Below are 19,201 nucleotides of genomic sequence, written 5' to 3'. Positions count from 1 at the left end.
CTCTGCATATAAGTTAAATAAGCAGGGTGACAATATACAGCCTTGACGTACTCCTTTTCCCATTTGGAACCAGTCTGTTGTTTCATGTCCAGTTCTAACTGTTGCTTCCTGACCTGCATACAAATTTCTCAAGAGGCAGGTCAGGTGGTCTGGTATTCCCATCTCTTTCAGAATTTTTCACAGTTGATTGTGATCCACACAGTCAAAGGCTTTGGCATAGTCAATAAAGCAGAAATAGATGTTTTTCTGGAACTCTCTTGCTTTTGCGGTGATCCAGCGGATGTTGGCAATTTCATCTCTGGTTCCTCTGCCTTTTCTAAAACCAGCTTGCACATCAAAAAGTTCACGGTTCACATATTGCTGAAGCCTGGCTTGGAGAATTTTGAGCATTACTTTACTAGCGTGTGAGATGAGTGCAATTGTGTGGTAGTTTGAGCATTCTTTGGCATTGCCTTTCTTTGGGATTGGAATGAATAATATAAGTCACTAATATTAAGTTGCCCTCCAGAAGATATACCAGTGACTTTTAGGGCATCATAGTATTGACTTGGTGTATCTCAATCTTATTATTCTCTGCCTGAGACACAGAAAATTGTGTTTCATTGTAGTTTGCACTTTGTCAGTTATGACAAGGTTCAGCATCTCTTCCAGTTTACATGCTGTTTTCTTTTTGTGTGTGAATGTATATCTTTTGCCCACTTTTTTTTTTTCTATTGACATGTTGGTCTTTTGTAACTGATTGATAAGAATTCTTTGCATATTAAGGCTCACACTGTATTAGAATGGTCTGATTACTCATTTGTCCCCCTCATTCTGTGTGCACACCTTAAGGGAAAGGAAGGTATCCTGTTCTCTGTGTGTCTGGTGGCTAGGCTAGGGCATAACGCATAATGGGAGTTCAATAAATACTTGCTGAAGTAATAAATATGCCAGCAAATTTGGAAAACTCAGCAGTGGCCACAGGACTGGAAAAGGTCAGTTTTCATTCCAATCCCAAAGAAAGGCAATGCCAAAGAATGCTCAAACTACCACACAATTGCACTCATCTCACACGCTAGTAAAGTAATGCTGAAAATTCTCCAAGCCAGGCTTCAGCAATATGTGAACCGTGAACTTCCTGATGTGCAAGCTGGTTTTAGAAAAGGCAGAGGAACCAGAGATGAAATTGCCAACATCCGCTGGATCACCGCAAAAGCAAGAGAGTTCCAGAAAAACATCTATTTCTGCTTTATTGACTATGCCAAAGCCTTTGACTGTGTGGATCACAATCAACTGTGAAAAATTCTGAAAGAGATGGGAATACCAGACCACCTGACCTGCCTCTTGAGAAATTTGTATGCAGGTCAGGAAGCAACAGTTAGAACTGGACATGAAACAACAGACTGGTTCCAAATGGGAAAAGGAGTACGTCAAGGCTGTATATTGTCACCCTGCTTATTTAACTTATATGCAGAGTACATCATGAGAAACGCTGGATTGGAAGAAACACAAGCTGGAATCAAGATTGCCGGGAGAAATGTCAATAACCTCAGATATGCAGATGACACCACCCTTATGGCAGAAAGTGAAGAGGAACTCAAAAGCCTCTTGATGAAGGTGAAAGTGGAGAGTGAAAAAGTTGGCTTAAAGCTCAGCATTCAGAAAATGAAGATCATGGCATCCGGTCCCATCACTTCATGGCAAATAGATGGGGAAACAGTGGAAACAGTGTCAGAATTTATTTTTCTGGGCTCCAAAATCACTGCAGATGGTGACTGCAGCCATGAAATTAAAAGATGCTTACTCCTTGGAAGGAAAGTTATGACCAACCTAGATAGCATATTCAAAAGCAGAGACATTCCTTTTCTAACAAAGGTCCATCTAGTCAAGGCTATGGTTTTTCTTGTGGTCATGTATGGATGTAAGAGTTGGACTGTGAAGAAGGCTGAGCGCCAAAGAATTGATGCTTTTGAACTGTGGTGTTGGAGAAGACTCTTGAGAGTCCGTTGGACTGCAAGGAGACCCAACCAGTCCATTCTGAAGGAGATCAGCCCTGGGATTTCTTTGGAGGGAATGATGTTAAAGCTGAAACTCCAGTACTTTGGCCACCTCATGCGAAGAGTTGACTCATTGGAAAAGACTCCGATGCTGGGAGGGATTGGGGGCAAGAGGAGAAGGGGACGACAGAGGATGAGATGGCTGGATGGCATCACTGACTCGATGGACATGAGTCTGAGTGAACTCCGGGAGTTGGTGACGGACAGGGAGGCCTGGCGTGCTGCGATTCATGGGGTGGCAAAGAGTCGGACACGACTGAGCGACTGATCTGATCTGATCTGAAGTAATAAAAGGTGTGTATCTAAGTTCCTGCACCAGTTGTTGATAGTAAAAAGATGAGCAAAGAAGAGTCCTAGTTCTAACGGAGCTCACAGTCTGGTTGGAGAGATAAACATTCATTCTCTCACTCAGTGAAAGTTTATTGAGCATCTTCCTCTGAGACACAGGCATAATGATGTCCCAGGCAGCTGCTAGGATGAGAAAAATGCCAGGATTATGCCCCAGCTGATCTGGTCCCCCTGGAATCTGGGCTGGTCGGTGCCCCTCCCTGCTCATCACTATCCCCATCCATAAAATGTAAGCAACTAGATCAAATTCTCTCCTTTCCCATTGAGCATCTCTCAGTCTGTGCTTCATCGATTCTTTCTGGAAATAGTGAGTCAGTAGCCCAAGGGGCCGTGGTGTCACTGCTCAGCCTTCCCTTGCTCCACAGTGGCAGTGAGTCCAGGCTTTGAAGTCTGTGTCCTGAGTTCAAATTCCAGCTCTGCTACCTGCTAGCTGTGGCCTTGGGTCTGTTACTTGGCCTCTTGATGGCACCTCTCTCATGGGATTCAAAGTGATGGGCCGTGTAAAGTGCTGGGCAGGCAGCCTGGCACAGAGAAAGTGTGCAGTAAATAAAAGGCTATGGTCATTACCCTTAAGCTCGTCATCAGGGCTATAGAGGAGTTATCCAGGGAAGTTATCTTGCTTTCTGGAAGATGAGAGATGAGGCACATGGGGAGCTGGAGGTGGGTGTGGCTTGGGAAAGGCTGCCCCAGAGCCTTCCTGGTGTCTCTGAATGAGGCAATGGTGAGAGCTCCCAGGTGTCTGTGAATGAGCCCCTGCAGAGATACCTAGGTCAGCCCAGTCAGTGCAAGAACCCTGGTCTGGGAGGCCAGCAGTCGCACCTCGGGGTGGGCCTGGACCAGCACACTCCCCACCGACGGTCTCCTCTATGAAGTGAGGCCACACTCCCCTCTGAGACACAAAGTTGTCCTCTGTCCTAATGTATCGTATGGCTTAATGTCTAGGGCCAGCTAGCCAGAAGTCTAGACAGGACTGGCTCTGCGTGTCCCCTTTTGGTGGCCTCAGGGACAACAAGCACCCATTTCCCCACAGGGCAGTGGCTTGCAGGGATTCCCAGGTGGCTCAGTGGTCAAGAATCCGCCTACCAGTGCAGGAGATGCAAGAGACCTGGGTTCCATCCCTGGGTCGGGAAGATCCCCTGCAGGAGGAAATGGCAACCCACTCCAATATTCTCACCGGGAAAATTCCATGGACAGAGGAGCCTTGCAGGCTTCAGTTCAGGGGTTGCAAAGAGCTGGACATGCAACATGCAAGCAGCATGCAACGCCTTGACACCTGGCAGTGTTGCTGGTGAGGGCAGCCCAAGTGGCCACCTGTGCCCTTCCCACCCTCGGCTCAGACCCCCAGTGGCTTTCCCTCCCCTTCAAGTTCCTGGAAACTGTCCCCATGACACCCATGGGCTCAAAGGAAAGAGACATGTGCAAGTACTCAAGGGCAAACACTCTTATTTGCACAAGTAGTCACAACCGCACACAGATTTACCCACGTTCAAGGTCACATTAAAACTTTCAAGGACCCTATTCACTTCTACTTCATGGGCCCCTTTCTCCATTAAAAAAATGTATATATATCAAAGGAGAATTCCCTGGTGGTCCAGTGGTTCAGACTTCATGCTCTCATTGCCAAGAGCCCTGGTTCAGTCCCTGGTCAGGGAACTAAGATCCCGCAAGCCACACAGCTTGGCCAAAAATATATATATATATACTTTATAACTATGTTGGTATAAAGAACAAATATCGTCCAGGCTAGATTCATTATTATATTACATTCCCTTGTGCATGCGTGCTAAGTCGCCTCAGTCATGTCTGACTCTTTTCGACCCCATGGACTGTAGCCCCTCGGGGCTCCTCTGTCTGTGGGATTCTCCAGGCAAGAATACTGGAGTGGGTTGCCATGCCCTCCTCCAGGGGATCTTCTGACCCAGGGATTGAATGCATGTCTCATGTCTCCTGCATTGGCAGGCAGGCTCTTTAACACTAGCCCCACTTGTGTTCTTATTTTAAAATAAATTAAAATGAAAACATTTTCATAGGCCCTTCAAACTATCGCAGGCCCTCAGCACTAAGCCTCCTGAGATCTGATGAAGTCAGTCCCGCTGAAATGGGTCATATTGTACGAATGTCATGGGTATTCATAAAGTGCCCACTCTATTATTAACATTTGCCATTTACAGTCACCTTTTATGTGCCAGGCATTCAGTGAAGGGCTTTCACAGGTAGGGAAACTGACATTGAGAGAGGTAAAGTGACTTGCCCTGAGTCACACAGCCAAGGTGTGCATGACCCCAAAGCCTGTGTCCTAACCTTCTCCGCTGGTGTCTGCTTGGTGCCCAATCCCAGGTGGGCATCAAAGGTTTGGCAGGACAGACCTGCTCCACAAAGGGTGCAGTATGATACTCACTCCTGTGCCCACAGACTCACCCGGACACACACACCAGTCGCTGCCCTGGCAGTCCCCTGCAGTGGAAGCCGGATCCTGGTTTCCAGCCCCAGCCCTGAGGTAGCATGAGTGCTTAAGCGTGTCCTCATCCTGCACAGGCTCTCCCCCGCTCCACGGAGCCAGACGGCCCAGGCCACCCCCAGCCCCAAGGTACCACCTTTCCTGAGAGCTGGCAGTGAGCGTGAAGGGCCAAGACTGACAGAGGAGAGGAAAGGGCCACACGCTGGGCTCTTAAACTGTGGGCATCCCGTGATTTGAACCCTCCCCTGACCTGCCGGAGCCCCATTTGAGTGTTTGTTGTTGTTCAGTCGCTCAGTTGTGTCCCACTCTTTGCAACCCCACGGACTGCAGCACACCAGGTCCCCTGTCCTTCAGTATCTCCCGAGTCTGCTCAAATTCACGTCCATCGAGTCGGTGATGCCATCCAACCATCTTGTCCTCTGTTGCCCCCTTCTCCTCCTGCCTTCAGTCTTTCCCAGCATCAGGGTCTTTTCTAACGAGTCAGTTCTTCGCATCAGGTGGCCAAAGGATTGGAGCTTCAGCTTCAGCATCAGTCCTTCCAGAGAATATTCAGGGTTGATTTCCTTTAGGATGGACTGGTTTTTATTGTTATGTTATCGTTGTTGCAAAGTTCCTTGCCTTTTTTCGTTTTGCTTTTAGATTTTATTTATTTTTGGCTGCACCAGGTCTTTGCTGCTGTACTCAGGCTTTCTCTAGCTGCAGCAACTGGGGGTTACTCACTGTGGTGTGAGGGCTTCTCACCGTGGTGGCGTCTCATTGCGGAGCACTGGCTTTAGGCACAGGCTTCAGTAGTTGTGGTACATGAGTTGTTTTACCCCGAGGCATGTGAAATCTTCCCAGATCAGGGATCGAACCCCTGTGCTCTGTATTGGCACCCAGATTCTTATCTGCTGGGCCACCCGGGAAGTTCCTTCCCTGCCTATTAAGGTTGGGGGGAGTTTGAGGGTAGCGCCTGCTTCCCAGGGCTGTTGAAAGGGTCTGATGACATCAATATAGTCCTTACTGCAGCGCCTGGTGCTGAGTGAGCAAATCAGAACTGATCGCATTAGTGTTATTCCTACCTCTGTGATCTGGTGAGATGGTGGCAGGTGTGATGTGGGGCAGAGGAGGCGTAGCCACCTTAGGAGAAAGGCCAGAATTGATAGACATCAAGGGCTGTGGGCTACCACGTCAGAGAGAGGATCAGCCTACCAGGCACCCGCAGATTTTGAACCGAGTGGTCAGGAGGTGGTCGAGGAGGGGGGTTCCCCTGAGATTAAGTCCATCTGGGGAGTCAGCAGGGTTTCAGGCACAGGACGGGAGCAGGCACCCCTGCACTCGGCCCGTCTAAGGGGACCACCCATCCCCGTTCTCTCAGGATGGTGCTACTTTTAGCTCTGGAAGTCCGGTGTCCTGAGAAATCCCTCAATCCCTGTCAAGCGGGATGGTGGGTCCCCCCAGAACAGGCACGGCTGTGCCCTCCAAGGCCAGCACTGGGCTCACACCAGGCCCTGTGCCTCCCATCCTCTGCTGAGGGGACTTGAAGCAGGCGGGCACTTTCCCCCAGACACAGGGTGGAATGCCCCTCCTCAGATAATAATCGCACTGCCCTTTTTCAGTTCTTAGCCGCAGGGAGTAAATCGGAGGGTGAACTCTGACTGACTGCCCAGCCCCTGGATTCTCCCAGCTCGCCCCCACGGGCCTTTGCACCCCCTGGCATCCTTTCCCTTCCTCTGGGACTGGGCTTGAAGGCCGCGCCCTCCAAGGAGCCCGCCGGAACTCCTGCCCTCAGGGGCCGTGCCCCCAGCGCCCTCTAGTGTCCAGTTGGGTTAGTCTCCTGGCCGTCTGTACCGAAGTACCACACAGCGGGTGGTTCTGAAGGCTGAAAGTCCAAAATCAAGGTGTTATTGGGGCCATGCTTTCTCTTAACTTAGAAGAGGAGAATCTGGTCCATGCTTTTCTCTTAGCTTCTGTGCTGTCAGGAGTCCTCGGTGTTCCTTGGCTCGTAGACACATTAGTCTCTGCCTCACCCACTCCAGTGTTCTTGCCTGGAGACTCCCAGGGACAACAGAGCCCGGTGGGCTGCCGTCTGTGGGGTCACACGGAGTCGGACACGACTGAAGCGACTTAGCAGCAGCAGCAGCAGCTGTCTTCACGTGAACTTTCTCCCGTGTGTCTGTGTTCTTTTCTCTTCTTACAAGGAAACAAACTGGACTGGCAATGGTCCACGCTGATCCAGTGAGACCTCGTCTTCAATTTTTCGAATATTTACTTATTTACTATTATTACTATTTTTTGGAGAAAGGAATGGCAACCCACTCCAGTATTCTTGCCTGGAGAAATCCATGGACAGAGGAGCCTGGTGGGCTACAGTCCGTGGGGTCACAAAGAGTCAGACATGACTGAAGTGACTTAGCATGCATGCATTGCTATTTTTGTCTGGGCCAGTGTTAGTTGCAGCACGTGGGACCTTTAGTTGCCGCATGTGGGATCTAGTTGCCTCACCAGGGATCAAACCTGGGCCGCCTGCAGCCCAGAATCTTAGCCACTGGACCACCAGGGGAAGTCCATCGTCTTAAATGGGTCACACCTTCGAAGATCCTGTTTCCAAATAAGGCCACATTCACAGATTGTTGTTTAGTCGCTCAGCCACGTCCAACTCTGCGACCCCACGGACCAACCCCAAGATCCCCAGCGGATCTTCCCGACCCAGGGATTGAACTTGCATCTCCAGCATGTCTCTTGCATTGCAGGCAGGTTCTTTACCCCCGAGCCACTGGGGAAATATTCACAGGTTACCAGAGGTTAGGACTTGGACATATGCTTTTGGAGGACACGATTCGAGCCATAACACACACCTTCGCGTTGGTCAGGAAATACACGTGCTGGATAGTAATGGAGACAGTGTTTGTGGGCATCTCTTGACAGGCCTGGTCTGCCGGGGTCCAGCCCCGGCTGATCCAGGGTATTCGAAGCGGGGACGGCGTCGGCGACCTATTTATTTAAATATTTTATCAAAGATATAAAGAGTAATAGGATGAGGATAGCTCAGTAGGAAAATTCAGTGGAGAAAAGAGGCTGAGTAGCTTGGTTTCCGCGGGAGACCAATAAATCTTCAAGACAAGAAGCTTGCACCACTTACGTAGGCCGCAGGCGTCCTTCCGTTCTCCCGAAGGAGAGGAGACACTGAGGCTTCCCCGGTCGGATTTTAGAAGCCCAGGCATAATTAGTAAGCATGGTGGGTTCCGCGCTCCAGATGGAGACTCAGCCAGAGTGGGGGAGAGAGCGACATGGGGAGACCAGTATTTCGAGAAACTGATCCCAATTCTTTATTTTCCATGGTCTACTTTTATACACTGAGATGTCATGCAAAAGTCACGCGGGGTCAGCAGTCCAGACTTTTATCAAAGTCAGGTGCTTCATACAAATGTATACAGAGGTCTTAGGGGTGTTACATCATCTTCTGGCCAGGGGGGCCTGCTGACAATTTATGACCCTCTCTCTCCTTGTGACAGCGGTCAGTCAACCAGGACACTTATTTCTCCAGGGGTGATTATTCTTAAAACAGACACCACCCAAATAAAGTTACATTCCTATAGGGTGAGGGTATAGTGGGTTTTAGTTAAGGAAAGAATTTACTTAGCCTAAGGTCTAACGTGATTAGTATCAAAGGTTAATACTTATTTCTTCTATATACTCATTAACGTGTGTAAGGGCAGGGGATGTGGAGACTTAGCAACAAACATTGGCTCAACAAATGAAAAACCCTTCACCAATACAATTTCTAATCAGCCCATTATACTTATACTAATAGTTTTCTAACTTTTCTAAGGAACCTGTTTTTAGAAGGTTTAAAGCATCTCGTGCCTCTCACGGTTGGGAGGCTGTGAGCGATCGCATGTGGCCGGAGAAGCCTGTCAGGCAGGCCAGAGAACCTTCAGAGGAGTTTGTAGGTTAAAACACTCTTGTCACACCCAGGAGTTTTTATTAACTGGAGCTCTAAGTTAACTCCTTGTCCGAAAGAGGTGGTGGGGGACAGCCGCCCGTAAAGTCAGAGGTGTAGGGGAGAGCACAGAGTAGTAAAGTAGGCAGGCTCTGGTTATGGGGGTAGATACTCGAGGAGTTCCAGGGGGAGTCCTGAGGCTCGATCCCGCCTTTGCGTATGTCGAGCCTCCTTCCTCATGACCTTTGCCACGGGCGGAGTACCTTACTCTGGACCCCAACGTCGGTCCACACTGTGGTCTCAGCGCTTTGCCAGGACCTGGTCAGAGAACATGCTCCAGAGAAGCTGATGACTGAGTGAGGACCAGAGGAGGAAGTGCCCCGCCTTGGGACAGATGACTAGTTTTCTGGGCTCTGAAATGCTTTGAAAGACCTTGGAGGAACAGGCTGGGTGGGAGCGGAGTTTAGAAGGGACTAGGCTAGGGAGCGGCCTTTCTTTCTTTCCCTCTTTCGGCTGCACTGGATCTTAGTTGTGGCACACGGGAAAAGATCTGTGTGGCTTGTGGGATCTAGGTCCCTGAGCAGGGATCAAACCCAGGCCCCCTGCATTGGGAGCGGGGAGTCTTAGCCACTGGACCACCAGGAACGTCCCACAGGCCAGATTTATTTCTTCTAAGCAAGGGCCAATAACTATCCACTTCCTAGAATCTCCTAGTGTGGGCAAGCCTGAGCCTTTGCATCCATGACCGGGTTATAAACTACTCTCCTTTTATTTCTCCTCTATAGTAAAGTTAGAGGGTCGCACTGATAGTTATGAAATGTTGTGAACAGGTAGATTACATTGGACTTACAGTTTCCAGTCCTGTGTGCAAGGAGCTTGAAGTCATCACACTGTCCTTGTGAATAAAAAGCTGAGCCAAGGAAAAAATTAACAGCTTTTCTTGGATTCATCAGAGAAGTGAGGCTGCATTGCAAATCGCCGCCTCGGATACGTGTATGTGTCATCTAAGGCTGCTTTCCCAAAGCAGCAGCAGACTTGAGAAGCTGCGACAAAGACTGTCTGCCCTGCAAAGCCTAAAATATTTGCTCTGACCCAAGGCAGAAAAATGTTTGCTGGTGCTGATAAAAGATGAGGAGAGTTAACAGACAGGAATGGTGAGTGTGGCTGGGAGAGAGCAAGCAAGAGAAACGGTGGTAGGAACAACCTGGGCCCTCATCTCTGAGCTAATATGGCCTCGTAGTATATGGTCATAGGATACGGTAGAAACTTTGGGTTTTATTCTTACTATGAGGATTTTTAAAAGAAAGAAAGGAAAGTGAAGCCGCTCAGTCAGGTCTGACTCTTTGTGACCCCATGGACTGTTGCCTACAAGGTTCCTCCATCCATGGGATTCTCCAGGCAAGAATACTGGAGTGGGTTGCCATTTCCTTCTCCAGAAGATCTTCCTGACCCAGGGGTTGAACCCGGGTCTTCCACATTGTAGGCAAATGCTTTACCGTCTGAGCCACCGGGGAAGTCCAGGTCTAAGGGCTCTAGTTCCCTGACCAGGGATGGAACCCTGGTCCCCTGCATCGGGAGTGTGACGTCTTAGCCACTGGACCACCAGGGAAATCCCAATGTACAAGTTTCTGTATGGACATATTTTCCTTTTCATTTCTCTTGGGTATATACCTAGGAGCGAAATTGCTAGGTCATATGATAACTCTATGTTTAACATTTTGAGAAACTTCTAGGCTGTTTGCCACATCTGCTGCAGCGTTTTACATTCCCAGAAGCAATATACAAGGCTTCCAATTTCCCACCATCCTTGAAACACTTGTAATTATCTGTCTTGTTCTAGCCATTCTAGTGCGTGGGAAGTTGTGTCTTCGTGTACCATTTACCTAATGGCTAATGATCGTGAGGATCTTTTCATGTGCTTGCTAACAATTTATACCTCTTTGGAGAGATTCAGATTTATAATTTGCAAATACTTTCTCCTATGTGGGGTTTTTCATTTTCTTGATGGTATCTTTTGAGACACAAAAGTTTTTAATTTTGGTGAAGTCTAAATCCATTTTTTCTTTCATTGCTTGTGTTGTTATATATAAAAGCTGCTATATATGGTGTTAAATTAAAAAAAAAAATCTTCTAATGCAAGGTCAACGGAGAAGGCAATGGCACCCCACTCCAGTACTCTTGCCTGGAAAATCCCATGGACAGAGAAGCCTGGTAGACTGCAGTCCATGAGGTCGCTAAGAGTCGGACACGACTGAGCGACTTCACTTTGACTTTTCACTTTCATGCACTGGAGAAGGAAATGGCAACCCACTCCAGTATTCTTACCTGGAGAATCCCAGGGATGGGGGAGCCTGGTGGGCTGCCGTCTATGGGGTCGCACAGAGTCGGACACGACTGAAGCGACTTAGCAGCAGCAGCAGCAATGCAAGGTCAAAAACTTTACTCCTGTTTTCTTCAAGGAGTATTATAGTTTTAACCCTTTTATTGAGTTAATTTTTTTTATAAAGTAGGAGTCCAGTTTCATTCTTCTGCATGGGGATATCCAGATGTTTCAGCACCAATTTGTTGAAAAGATTGTTATGTCTTCATTGAATTTTCTTTTCTTTTTTTGCTCGGGGGTCACATAACTAGTTAGCATGCCAGAGTCTCCTTCATTATCAGAATTAAACAGACAAATCACTTTACCAACTAGGAACGGCCATGCACCACCACCCACAGAATCGAGAAAGAGCTGTCAGTGTGCCAGTCCTGTCCCTCATTGAATTTTCTTGGCACCCTTGTCAAACAGCAATGGATCAAATAGCAGTTTACTTTTGGGCTCTCAATTCTACTCCCTTGATTTATATGTCTATCCTTATGCCATTACCACACTGTTTTTTGGTTCCCTTAGCTTTTTAGTAAGTTTTGAAATTGTGCAGTGTGTCCTTCAAAGATTTTCTTCTTTTTTAAGCATTCACTTTTTAATTTATGTTTGTTGAATCTTTTTTTTTTTTCTTAGCAGCACTGCAAGGCTGTGGGTTCTTAGTTCCCTGACCAGGGATGGAACCCGGGCCCTGGCAGTGAAAGCACTGAGTCCTAACCACTGGATCGCCAGGGAATTTCGGAATCTCTTTTAAGGCCTGATCAGCTTTAGATTTGGTTTTAGCACAGAAATAATCTACAGGTGGTATGTGTGTTTCCAGAGTCAGGACGTAATGTAGGCTTGGCTCTGCCTGTGATATTAGAAGCCATCCATAATCTTCATTTTTAGTTAGATCATTTTTAATTAGAGGTGATTTACATTTTGAGGGCTTCCTGCATTGCGGGAGACCTGTGTTCAATTCCTGGGCTGGGAAGATCCCCTGGAGAAGGAAATGGCAACCCAATCCAGTATTCTTGCCTGGAGAATCCCATGGTCAGAGGAGCCTGGTGGGCTGCAGTTTGTGGAATCGAAAGAGTTGGACACAACTTAGCACTATCTTTTTCTTTCTTTTTATTAACATTTTGAAAGGGTTACTGTGGTTGCTGGGGCGGGGGGTGGTCCCAGGGTTTCAAGGACTGAAGGATAGTCATACGGCAAAACACTTGTTTCCATGCCTGGTACAGAGGGACCACTTGATAAATACCAGCCCTTATTGTTCTTGTTATTAGAGCTGATGGGCAGGGGGGGGCGGGCACCAAGTCCTGGGCCCAGAGCCATTTTTCTGGCCAGGGTGTTCTCCCTTCTCTGCCCTTGGAGGGGACCTCACCCCACGGCTCTGGGAGGCATGTTCAGGAACACGACGGCCATCTGTTTGCACCTGGTGGGGCCCCTCTGGGGAAAGAAGTCTGGAGCTTCACTCACCCGGTGTTTGCACCAGACTGTAAGTGCTCTCGCCCGTTGAGCCCTGCTGCTCGCATGACCTGGGGTCCTGGGATCTGGCTTGGCCCTGGCTTCAAAGCTGTGCATGAGCCTCCTCTTTCAGGAAGCCTTCTCTGACTGCAGCCTGGGTGTGGGCCCCTCCCTTGCCCCTGCTTCTGATCTAGCTTGTAGCTCTGCATCCTTGGTGCTGCAGCCTCCCCATCGGCCCCTAGCCCAGCCCAGTGTTTGGTACACAGTAGGTGCTTCATAAATGTTGGCTGAATAAATACATTATGCATAAACTCAAGAACAGGCACTGGTTCCTCCCTTATCCAAGCAATGTGTGATGTACGCAAAGGTCACTACACTGAGCACCTCAGTTTCCCCCCTTTTTCATCTCCTCCCTGAACTCATTCAGCTCGGTGCCTGTTTGTTCTCTCTCTGTGCCCCTGTACCCCCCTACTCCTTCACTCATCTCAACCCTCCTCAAACTCCCTCACTCCAACCTCTACTCACCTCTCCACCACTGCCCCAACTCATCTTTACTGTATTTCCTTAACGTGATGCATACCCAATTCAAAAGCAAGTCCTTATATCATTGAACCCATAATGACATCAATATTAAGATACATTGTTATTTTATGGACTAGTAAGGGAGGAGGAAATTGCCTATTAAATTCATTCTATAGGTTCTAAGATACATCTGAAAATGCAGTGTGCAAAAATACACATTTCAGAATCAAATATGATATGATCTCCGTACAAAAAGACTTGGAAACATAGAAAAGCACACCCATGATTCAATCACCTACAATTCCACCACTCAGAGGGAACCTTTGTTAACATGTTACTAAGTTTCCTTCTAAACTTTTTTTCCATTCACATATGACTATAAACAATGTATACACACAAGCATACACAAGGGTATTTTTTTAAACATAAGCATATCATACATGCTATTTTGTCCCCTGTTTTATTGATGTCAGTACAGCACATTTATAAACATTCCGCTAAAATGTAATTTTCTCCCATATTTTTAATCATAAAAATAAAACATTTATTTTAGAAAATGTGAAAAAAAGAAAATTATTAAGGAAGAGAAGGAAAAGTATCTGTTTACTAACCAAAGATAATCACTGCCGTCTAACATTTTGGGGATCACACAATTTCCCTGGCAAAGATCATGCTATCGTTTTTACTATTTCCATACATGCTGAGTGCCAAGCCTGGCGAGAGGTATTAGGGCCTGGTGAAAGCACAGGGCCGCCAATGTTAGCAAAGTACCCACTAGGTGCCAGGCTCCACGCTGGGCTCTCTCTGAACCATTCACATCACCAGGACCCCCAGGCGATGGAAAAACCTGGCCGGTGTACAGACCGTCCCCACACCCTTCTCCAGGCCCAGGGCCAGGGGCTGGGAGCCCTGCTGTTGCTGTCGTCCTGCCCCAGAGCCCTGTGCAGCTCCTCTTCTGACCTTGGGCAAGGCCCCAAGTCTCTCTGAGCCTCAATGTCCTCATCTTTAGATGAGGATTATCCTGACCCCTCTGGTAAGCATGCTGTGAGGACTCGGACTGTGAAGAGCAGTGAGGGTTGACCGTGAGCTACAGCTGGTGGCTTCACCACCTGCAGCCCCTCTGAGACTCCAACCAACAGGGACCAGGAGGCTCCGAGGGACCACGAAGCCCATGCCCCTATTACACTGATGGGGAGACTGAGGCCAGGAGGAGCTAACGCACTTGTGCAATATCACCCAGCCACGACAGACTGAGGGCCTGAGCCTGATGGTCCCCAGGCCAGGCCAGTCTCTGCACACCTGTGGGTGAGGGGGAAGCTGGCCTGGAAAGAACCCAGGGAAGGGGAGGGGTGGTCCCCTGAGCCCCTGAAAGACTGAGCAAGTGGCCCCTGTGCCCAAGTCCGAACATGGCCTCATCTCAAACAGGCCTGAGTCTGTCTGTCGTGTGACCTTGAACGCAGCTGTCTCCCCCTCCTCCCTGCATTTTCGCATCTGTAAAATGGGTCAAGTCGGGGGGTTCCGGGAAGTTCATGGAAGCGTTTAGCAAGAAGCCGCTGCCGTCACTGTCACCGTACTCCGCTCTCCTGCTTCCTGCTGCTCCTCCTCCCCAGCCCCTCCAAATTTTAACCTGGGTCAAATTTTAACCTGATGGAATCCAGTCTATGTCCCAAGATGTGCGGAGTCCGGGCTGGCAGGTGGGCAACTCCAGGCTGGTGGCGCGGGGAGGAGCCCTGCTCTTCACCTCCTCCCGGCGGGGCGGACATGGAGGCTGTGGTCACAGAGCAGTTGCCTCCCCAGAGCGAGCCCAGGCTGACTCTCCACTTGCTCTGTCTCCAGCTGACTCTCTGCTTGCTCTGTTGTCTCCAGCTCACCATGGCTAAACAGCTGCAGGCTCGAAGGCTGGACGGGATCGACCACAACCCATGGTGAGCCAGGCAGGACTGGGTAGGATGGTGGTGGGGGTCCCCTGGCTCGAGGATAGCAGGGCTGGTGGTCCCCGGGTTGGCCGGGACTCAGTGGTACCTAAGACGGCTGCATACTCGGACCGAGAGGTTTGCAGCCTCAGCCCTTGAGAGGTGAGGACCCCCAGCCACCGGCTCGGGTTTGGGTCTCAGCCTCACCCTGCTTGGCTGTGGCATTTGGGGCTGGTGACTCACCTGCCCTGAGCCTCCAGGTCCAGCTAGGAAATGGAGATGCTTCTGTCTCCCCTGAAGGGCCTTGGGAGGATAAGATGAAATACAGTGTGAGCCACGGCTACTACCCAGGCACCGGGCTGAGGGCTTTCCGGGGGCAGGGGGGTGTCTTTCATTTCACACTTAGTAGAGAACAAGATAAGCTAAAGAATATAAGAAGGTAAGACATGGGCGGCTTCTCACCGACACTTGCAGAGCTCAGCATCTTTTCTTTATTGACTCATTCTACATGTGAAAGACGTACGTGCCCGCTGTCACTAGTGATGCGACGGATGCAATTGCAGGTGTGTAAGAAAGATTGAAGGACCTTCCTTCTTCCCCCTTCTCCAACCCTTGCTCCCAGCCCAGTCCCCCTTTGGCCAAGAGCACAGAGCCACCTCTGTACAGGTGGCTGTTGTTTTTATCCAAAAGAGGACCATCTTTTTCTTTCACACTCTCCTCCTGTACCGCATTTTGTGTTTTGCAAACATCTTCCACCTCCATCTTCTCCTCTGATGCTCCCTGGTGTTTGGGATAGGGAAACCAGGCCCAAAGACCCTATGGTATCCGGCTGCCCTCCAGGTTGAGCCCCCAGGGTCCTGCTTCCCAGGCTGCCCCGTCTGTCCTCTCTGTGAGGCAGGTGGACAGGCCTGTGGCCCATTTTGCAGATAAGGTAAAGTCCAGCCCAGAGGGAGGAAATGACTGGCTGGGAGAGGCAGCTAGAGTCTTTCCTGACTCACAGAGCCAGCAGACTCTTGAGCCTGTCATACCCATTCTACAGAAGGGAGGACTGAGGCCAGGAGAAGCCAAGTCTCAGGCAGAGTCAGGGCAGAGCTGGCCAGGGAGGACTGCACAGAGCAGGGAAGCGTGCTAGGAGAGATGAGGGCCATGAGAGGCCCCAGGTTCCTGCGGACCCTCGGGTGGTGGCCTGAGGATCTGGCTCCGTTGTCCCAGCCACCATGGAACACCCACCATCTGACTTTGCATCTCAGCTCTGCTTTAGCCACTAGTGTGGCTCTGGGCAGGTCATGGGCCTCTCTGAGCCTCAGCAACTTCGTGTCTTCAGAGACCTTGTGAAGCTCTGGAGAGAAGAATGACCGATTGTAGACATATTTATTGTTAAGCAAATTCATTGCCACCACACCTGACTCTTCTGCCCCTTGCCAACCTGCAGCCATGGTGCCAGCCTTTTTATCCAGCTTCTCAGCCTCTCTGCCAGCTTCCCTAAAGAGGTGGCCAGCAGGCAGGCCCAGAAGAAAGGTGGTAGGGGGCCAGAGGCGGCAGATGGCAGGGCTGGTGGGACTACAGTCTGTTCAGAGTAACTCTCCAGGGCCTGACTGTTGCTCCAGACAGAGGTGGACTCAAAAGCCAACTGGGAAAAGCTAATTGGGAGCCATCGGGCAAGTCCCCTGAATCCCACCTTCTCCATCCCCATTGCGACCGAGGAGTAGAGCTTGCCTCATAGACTAACAGAGGCGATATGAGCAAATGTTTCAAAGTGTGGCGTTGACAGATGCGTGAATGGGTCATGAAATCCATTTAGGGGTGCTCAGCAAGTATTTATAAAGACCAGAGTAGGACAGAATGGGAAAGACTGCCGTGGATCCCACTGGAAGGAGAACGTGGAGTCCCTGTTTGTCTCTCCAGAGTCTGGGATGTAAAAGTGGTTTCTTACTGTGGATCGTGATGGAAAGTTGCAAAGCCCCTGGGCTGAGACATGTGACCAGGATACGACCAGTTATGACCGTAAACAGATCAGGATGGGTGCTAACTATCCAGTTTTTCTAGAGCAAGCCCAACTGCCTTGCTCACCCTGCCCTGGAATGGAGCAGAAATCCAGGTTGGGGTGGAGGGTTCTGCTACCCACTCTCTGTTTGTTGCCCAGGGTGGAATTTGTCCAACTGGCCAGCGAGGAGGTTGATGTTGTAAATTTGGGCCAAGGCTTCCCAGACTTCTCACCCCCAGAGTTCGCCGTGGAAGCCTTTCAGCACGCCGTCAGCGGAGACTTCATGCTTAACCAGTACACGAAAGCATTTGTGAGTCTCCCAGCCCCTCTGGGGGCCTCAAGACATGGGTCTCTGCAGAGGTCCCAGGGGAGGAAGGGGCAGCTGTTTCTGGAGAGCAGGCCAATCTAGATGTTAGGGTTCACGGGGCAGAGCCCTTGAAATTCAGTCCGGCCACGGTTCAGTGTTCACTGACTGTCTCCTTTGTTACAGGCCCTGGGACAGTTCATGGCCTGGGGGAAAGACAGATTTAAAAAAAAACAAAACATGAGCTGGGAGATCAAGGTCTAGTGGGAAAAGCAGACCAAACAACAGAAGCAGAAATCAAAGGTAGTTGATATGCTGCGATGGAGGAGCTTAGGGTCCTTGGGAACACGAAGAAGGCAAGGAAACCTGAGAGATCAGGGAAGGCTTCCTGAAGGAGGTGACACATAAAGCTGATGAAAGATAGTTGATTTTTTTTTTTTGACTTCAAATCCAAAGTGTGTCTCTGAAGGACCACAGAGTAAATATTTTCCAGCCCTGGAGCAGGTTCTTAAACGTTGGTGTGCATCTCACAGCCTGGGGGAAAGTGTCTTCCAATCCCACCGCCCAGAGTCTAGCACTGCCAACGGAGTGCTGTGTTGCTGAGTGTTCAGACTTTTGAACTTTGAACTTTAAAAATGTTTATATAAACACACACGTGCATCCACATGTGAGATTTGTGTGGCTTTCTGTTTTGTTTTTTTATTGAAATATAAAGCTGACTCTGCATCATGTGGCCAAAGTATTGGAGCCTCAGCTTGATTTACAACATTGTCTTAATTTCTGGCGCTCAGCAAAGTGATTCAGTTATAATATACATATATCCCCGTTTTAAAATTTTCTTTTCAAAAAAAAAAATAAAATAAAATTTTCTTTTCCATTATAGTTTATCATAGCATATTGAATATAGTTCTCTGTGCTATACAGTAGAACCTTGTTTTTGGGGTTTTTTTGGGTTTTCTGGCTGTGCTGCTCAGTAGGTGGGATCTTAGTTCACCTACAGTGAAAGCACAGTGTCCTAACCACTGGATCTTAAGGGAAGGCCAACGTTGTTTCTAGTATGAATCCATTTGTGTTAAAAAATCACAAATCTTTTTCTAGAAACATACAACCCACGAAAATTGAATCAAGAACAAACAGATAATTTGAACAGATCTATCACTACAAGTGAAATAGAGTCTGTAATTTAAAAACTCCCTACAAACGAAAGTCTGAGACCAGATGGCTTCACAGACTGATTCTGCCAAATATACAAAGAAGAACTTACATCGATCGTTCCCAAACTCTTCCAAAAATTGAGGAGGAAACACTCCCAAAGACTTTCTATGAAGCCATCATCATCCATCAGGATGACCAAAACTAGACAGCACCGAATCAGAAAATTACAGGGAAATATTTTGATGAATACAGATGCAACAATTTTCAACAAAATATTAGCATACCAAATCCAACAACATGTAAAAAAGATTATACGCCACATCCCAAGTTCACAAGGATCAGCATAGGCAAATCAGTGTGATTCACCACATAAACAAAAGAAAAAACAAAAACCACATGGCTATCCCAATAGATGTAAAAAAGCATTTGATGAAATTCAACATCCATTCATGATAAAAACGCTTACCCAAGTGGTAATAGAGGAAACATATCCCAACATAACAAAAGCTATCTACGACAAACCCACAGCCAATTTAATACTCAACGCTGAAAAGCTGAAAGCCTTCCCACTAAAATCTGAAACAAGACAAGGATGCCCACTCACACGTCTTCTACTCAAGATAGTACTAGAAGTCCTAGCCACAACAATCAGATAAGAAAAAGAAACACAAGGTATCCAAATTGGAAGGAAAGAGACAAAACTGTCTCTCTATGCAGAGGATATGATACTATATATAGAAAACCCTAA

The 19,201-nt window shown here is 48.5% G+C and overlaps 1 protein-coding gene across 9 annotated transcripts in view; it reads left to right on the top strand.

The window, feature by feature from the left end:
• Positions 1–19,201, top strand: part of LOC133257610 (kynurenine--oxoglutarate transaminase 1) — a 68,688-nt gene that overhangs the window by 13,505 nt on the left and 35,982 nt on the right. For 2 of the 9 annotated variants that reach the window (XM_061433776.1, XM_061433774.1), the window contains exons 1-3: positions 12,412–12,606; positions 14,964–15,022; positions 17,154–17,304. In XM_061433776.1, coding sequence (XP_061289760.1) covers positions 12,511–12,606; positions 14,964–15,022; positions 17,154–17,304 — 306 coding nt within the window. In that variant the 5' untranslated portion in view covers positions 12,412–12,510. Of the gene's footprint in view, positions 1–11,623; positions 12,607–14,235; positions 15,023–15,527; positions 15,574–17,153; positions 17,305–19,201 lie in introns of those variants that run through there. The other 7 variants (XM_061433778.1, XM_061433779.1, XM_061433777.1 and 4 more) reach the window with 6 other exon arrangements.

This window comes from Bos javanicus, chromosome 11 (genome assembly GCF_032452875.1).
Source record: "Bos javanicus breed banteng chromosome 11, ARS-OSU_banteng_1.0, whole genome shotgun sequence".
Taxonomy (NCBI): Eukaryota; Metazoa; Chordata; class Mammalia; order Artiodactyla; family Bovidae; genus Bos; species Bos javanicus.
Note: the sequence above shows the minus strand (reverse complement) of the source record. Positions and strands in the feature narration are given on the sequence as shown.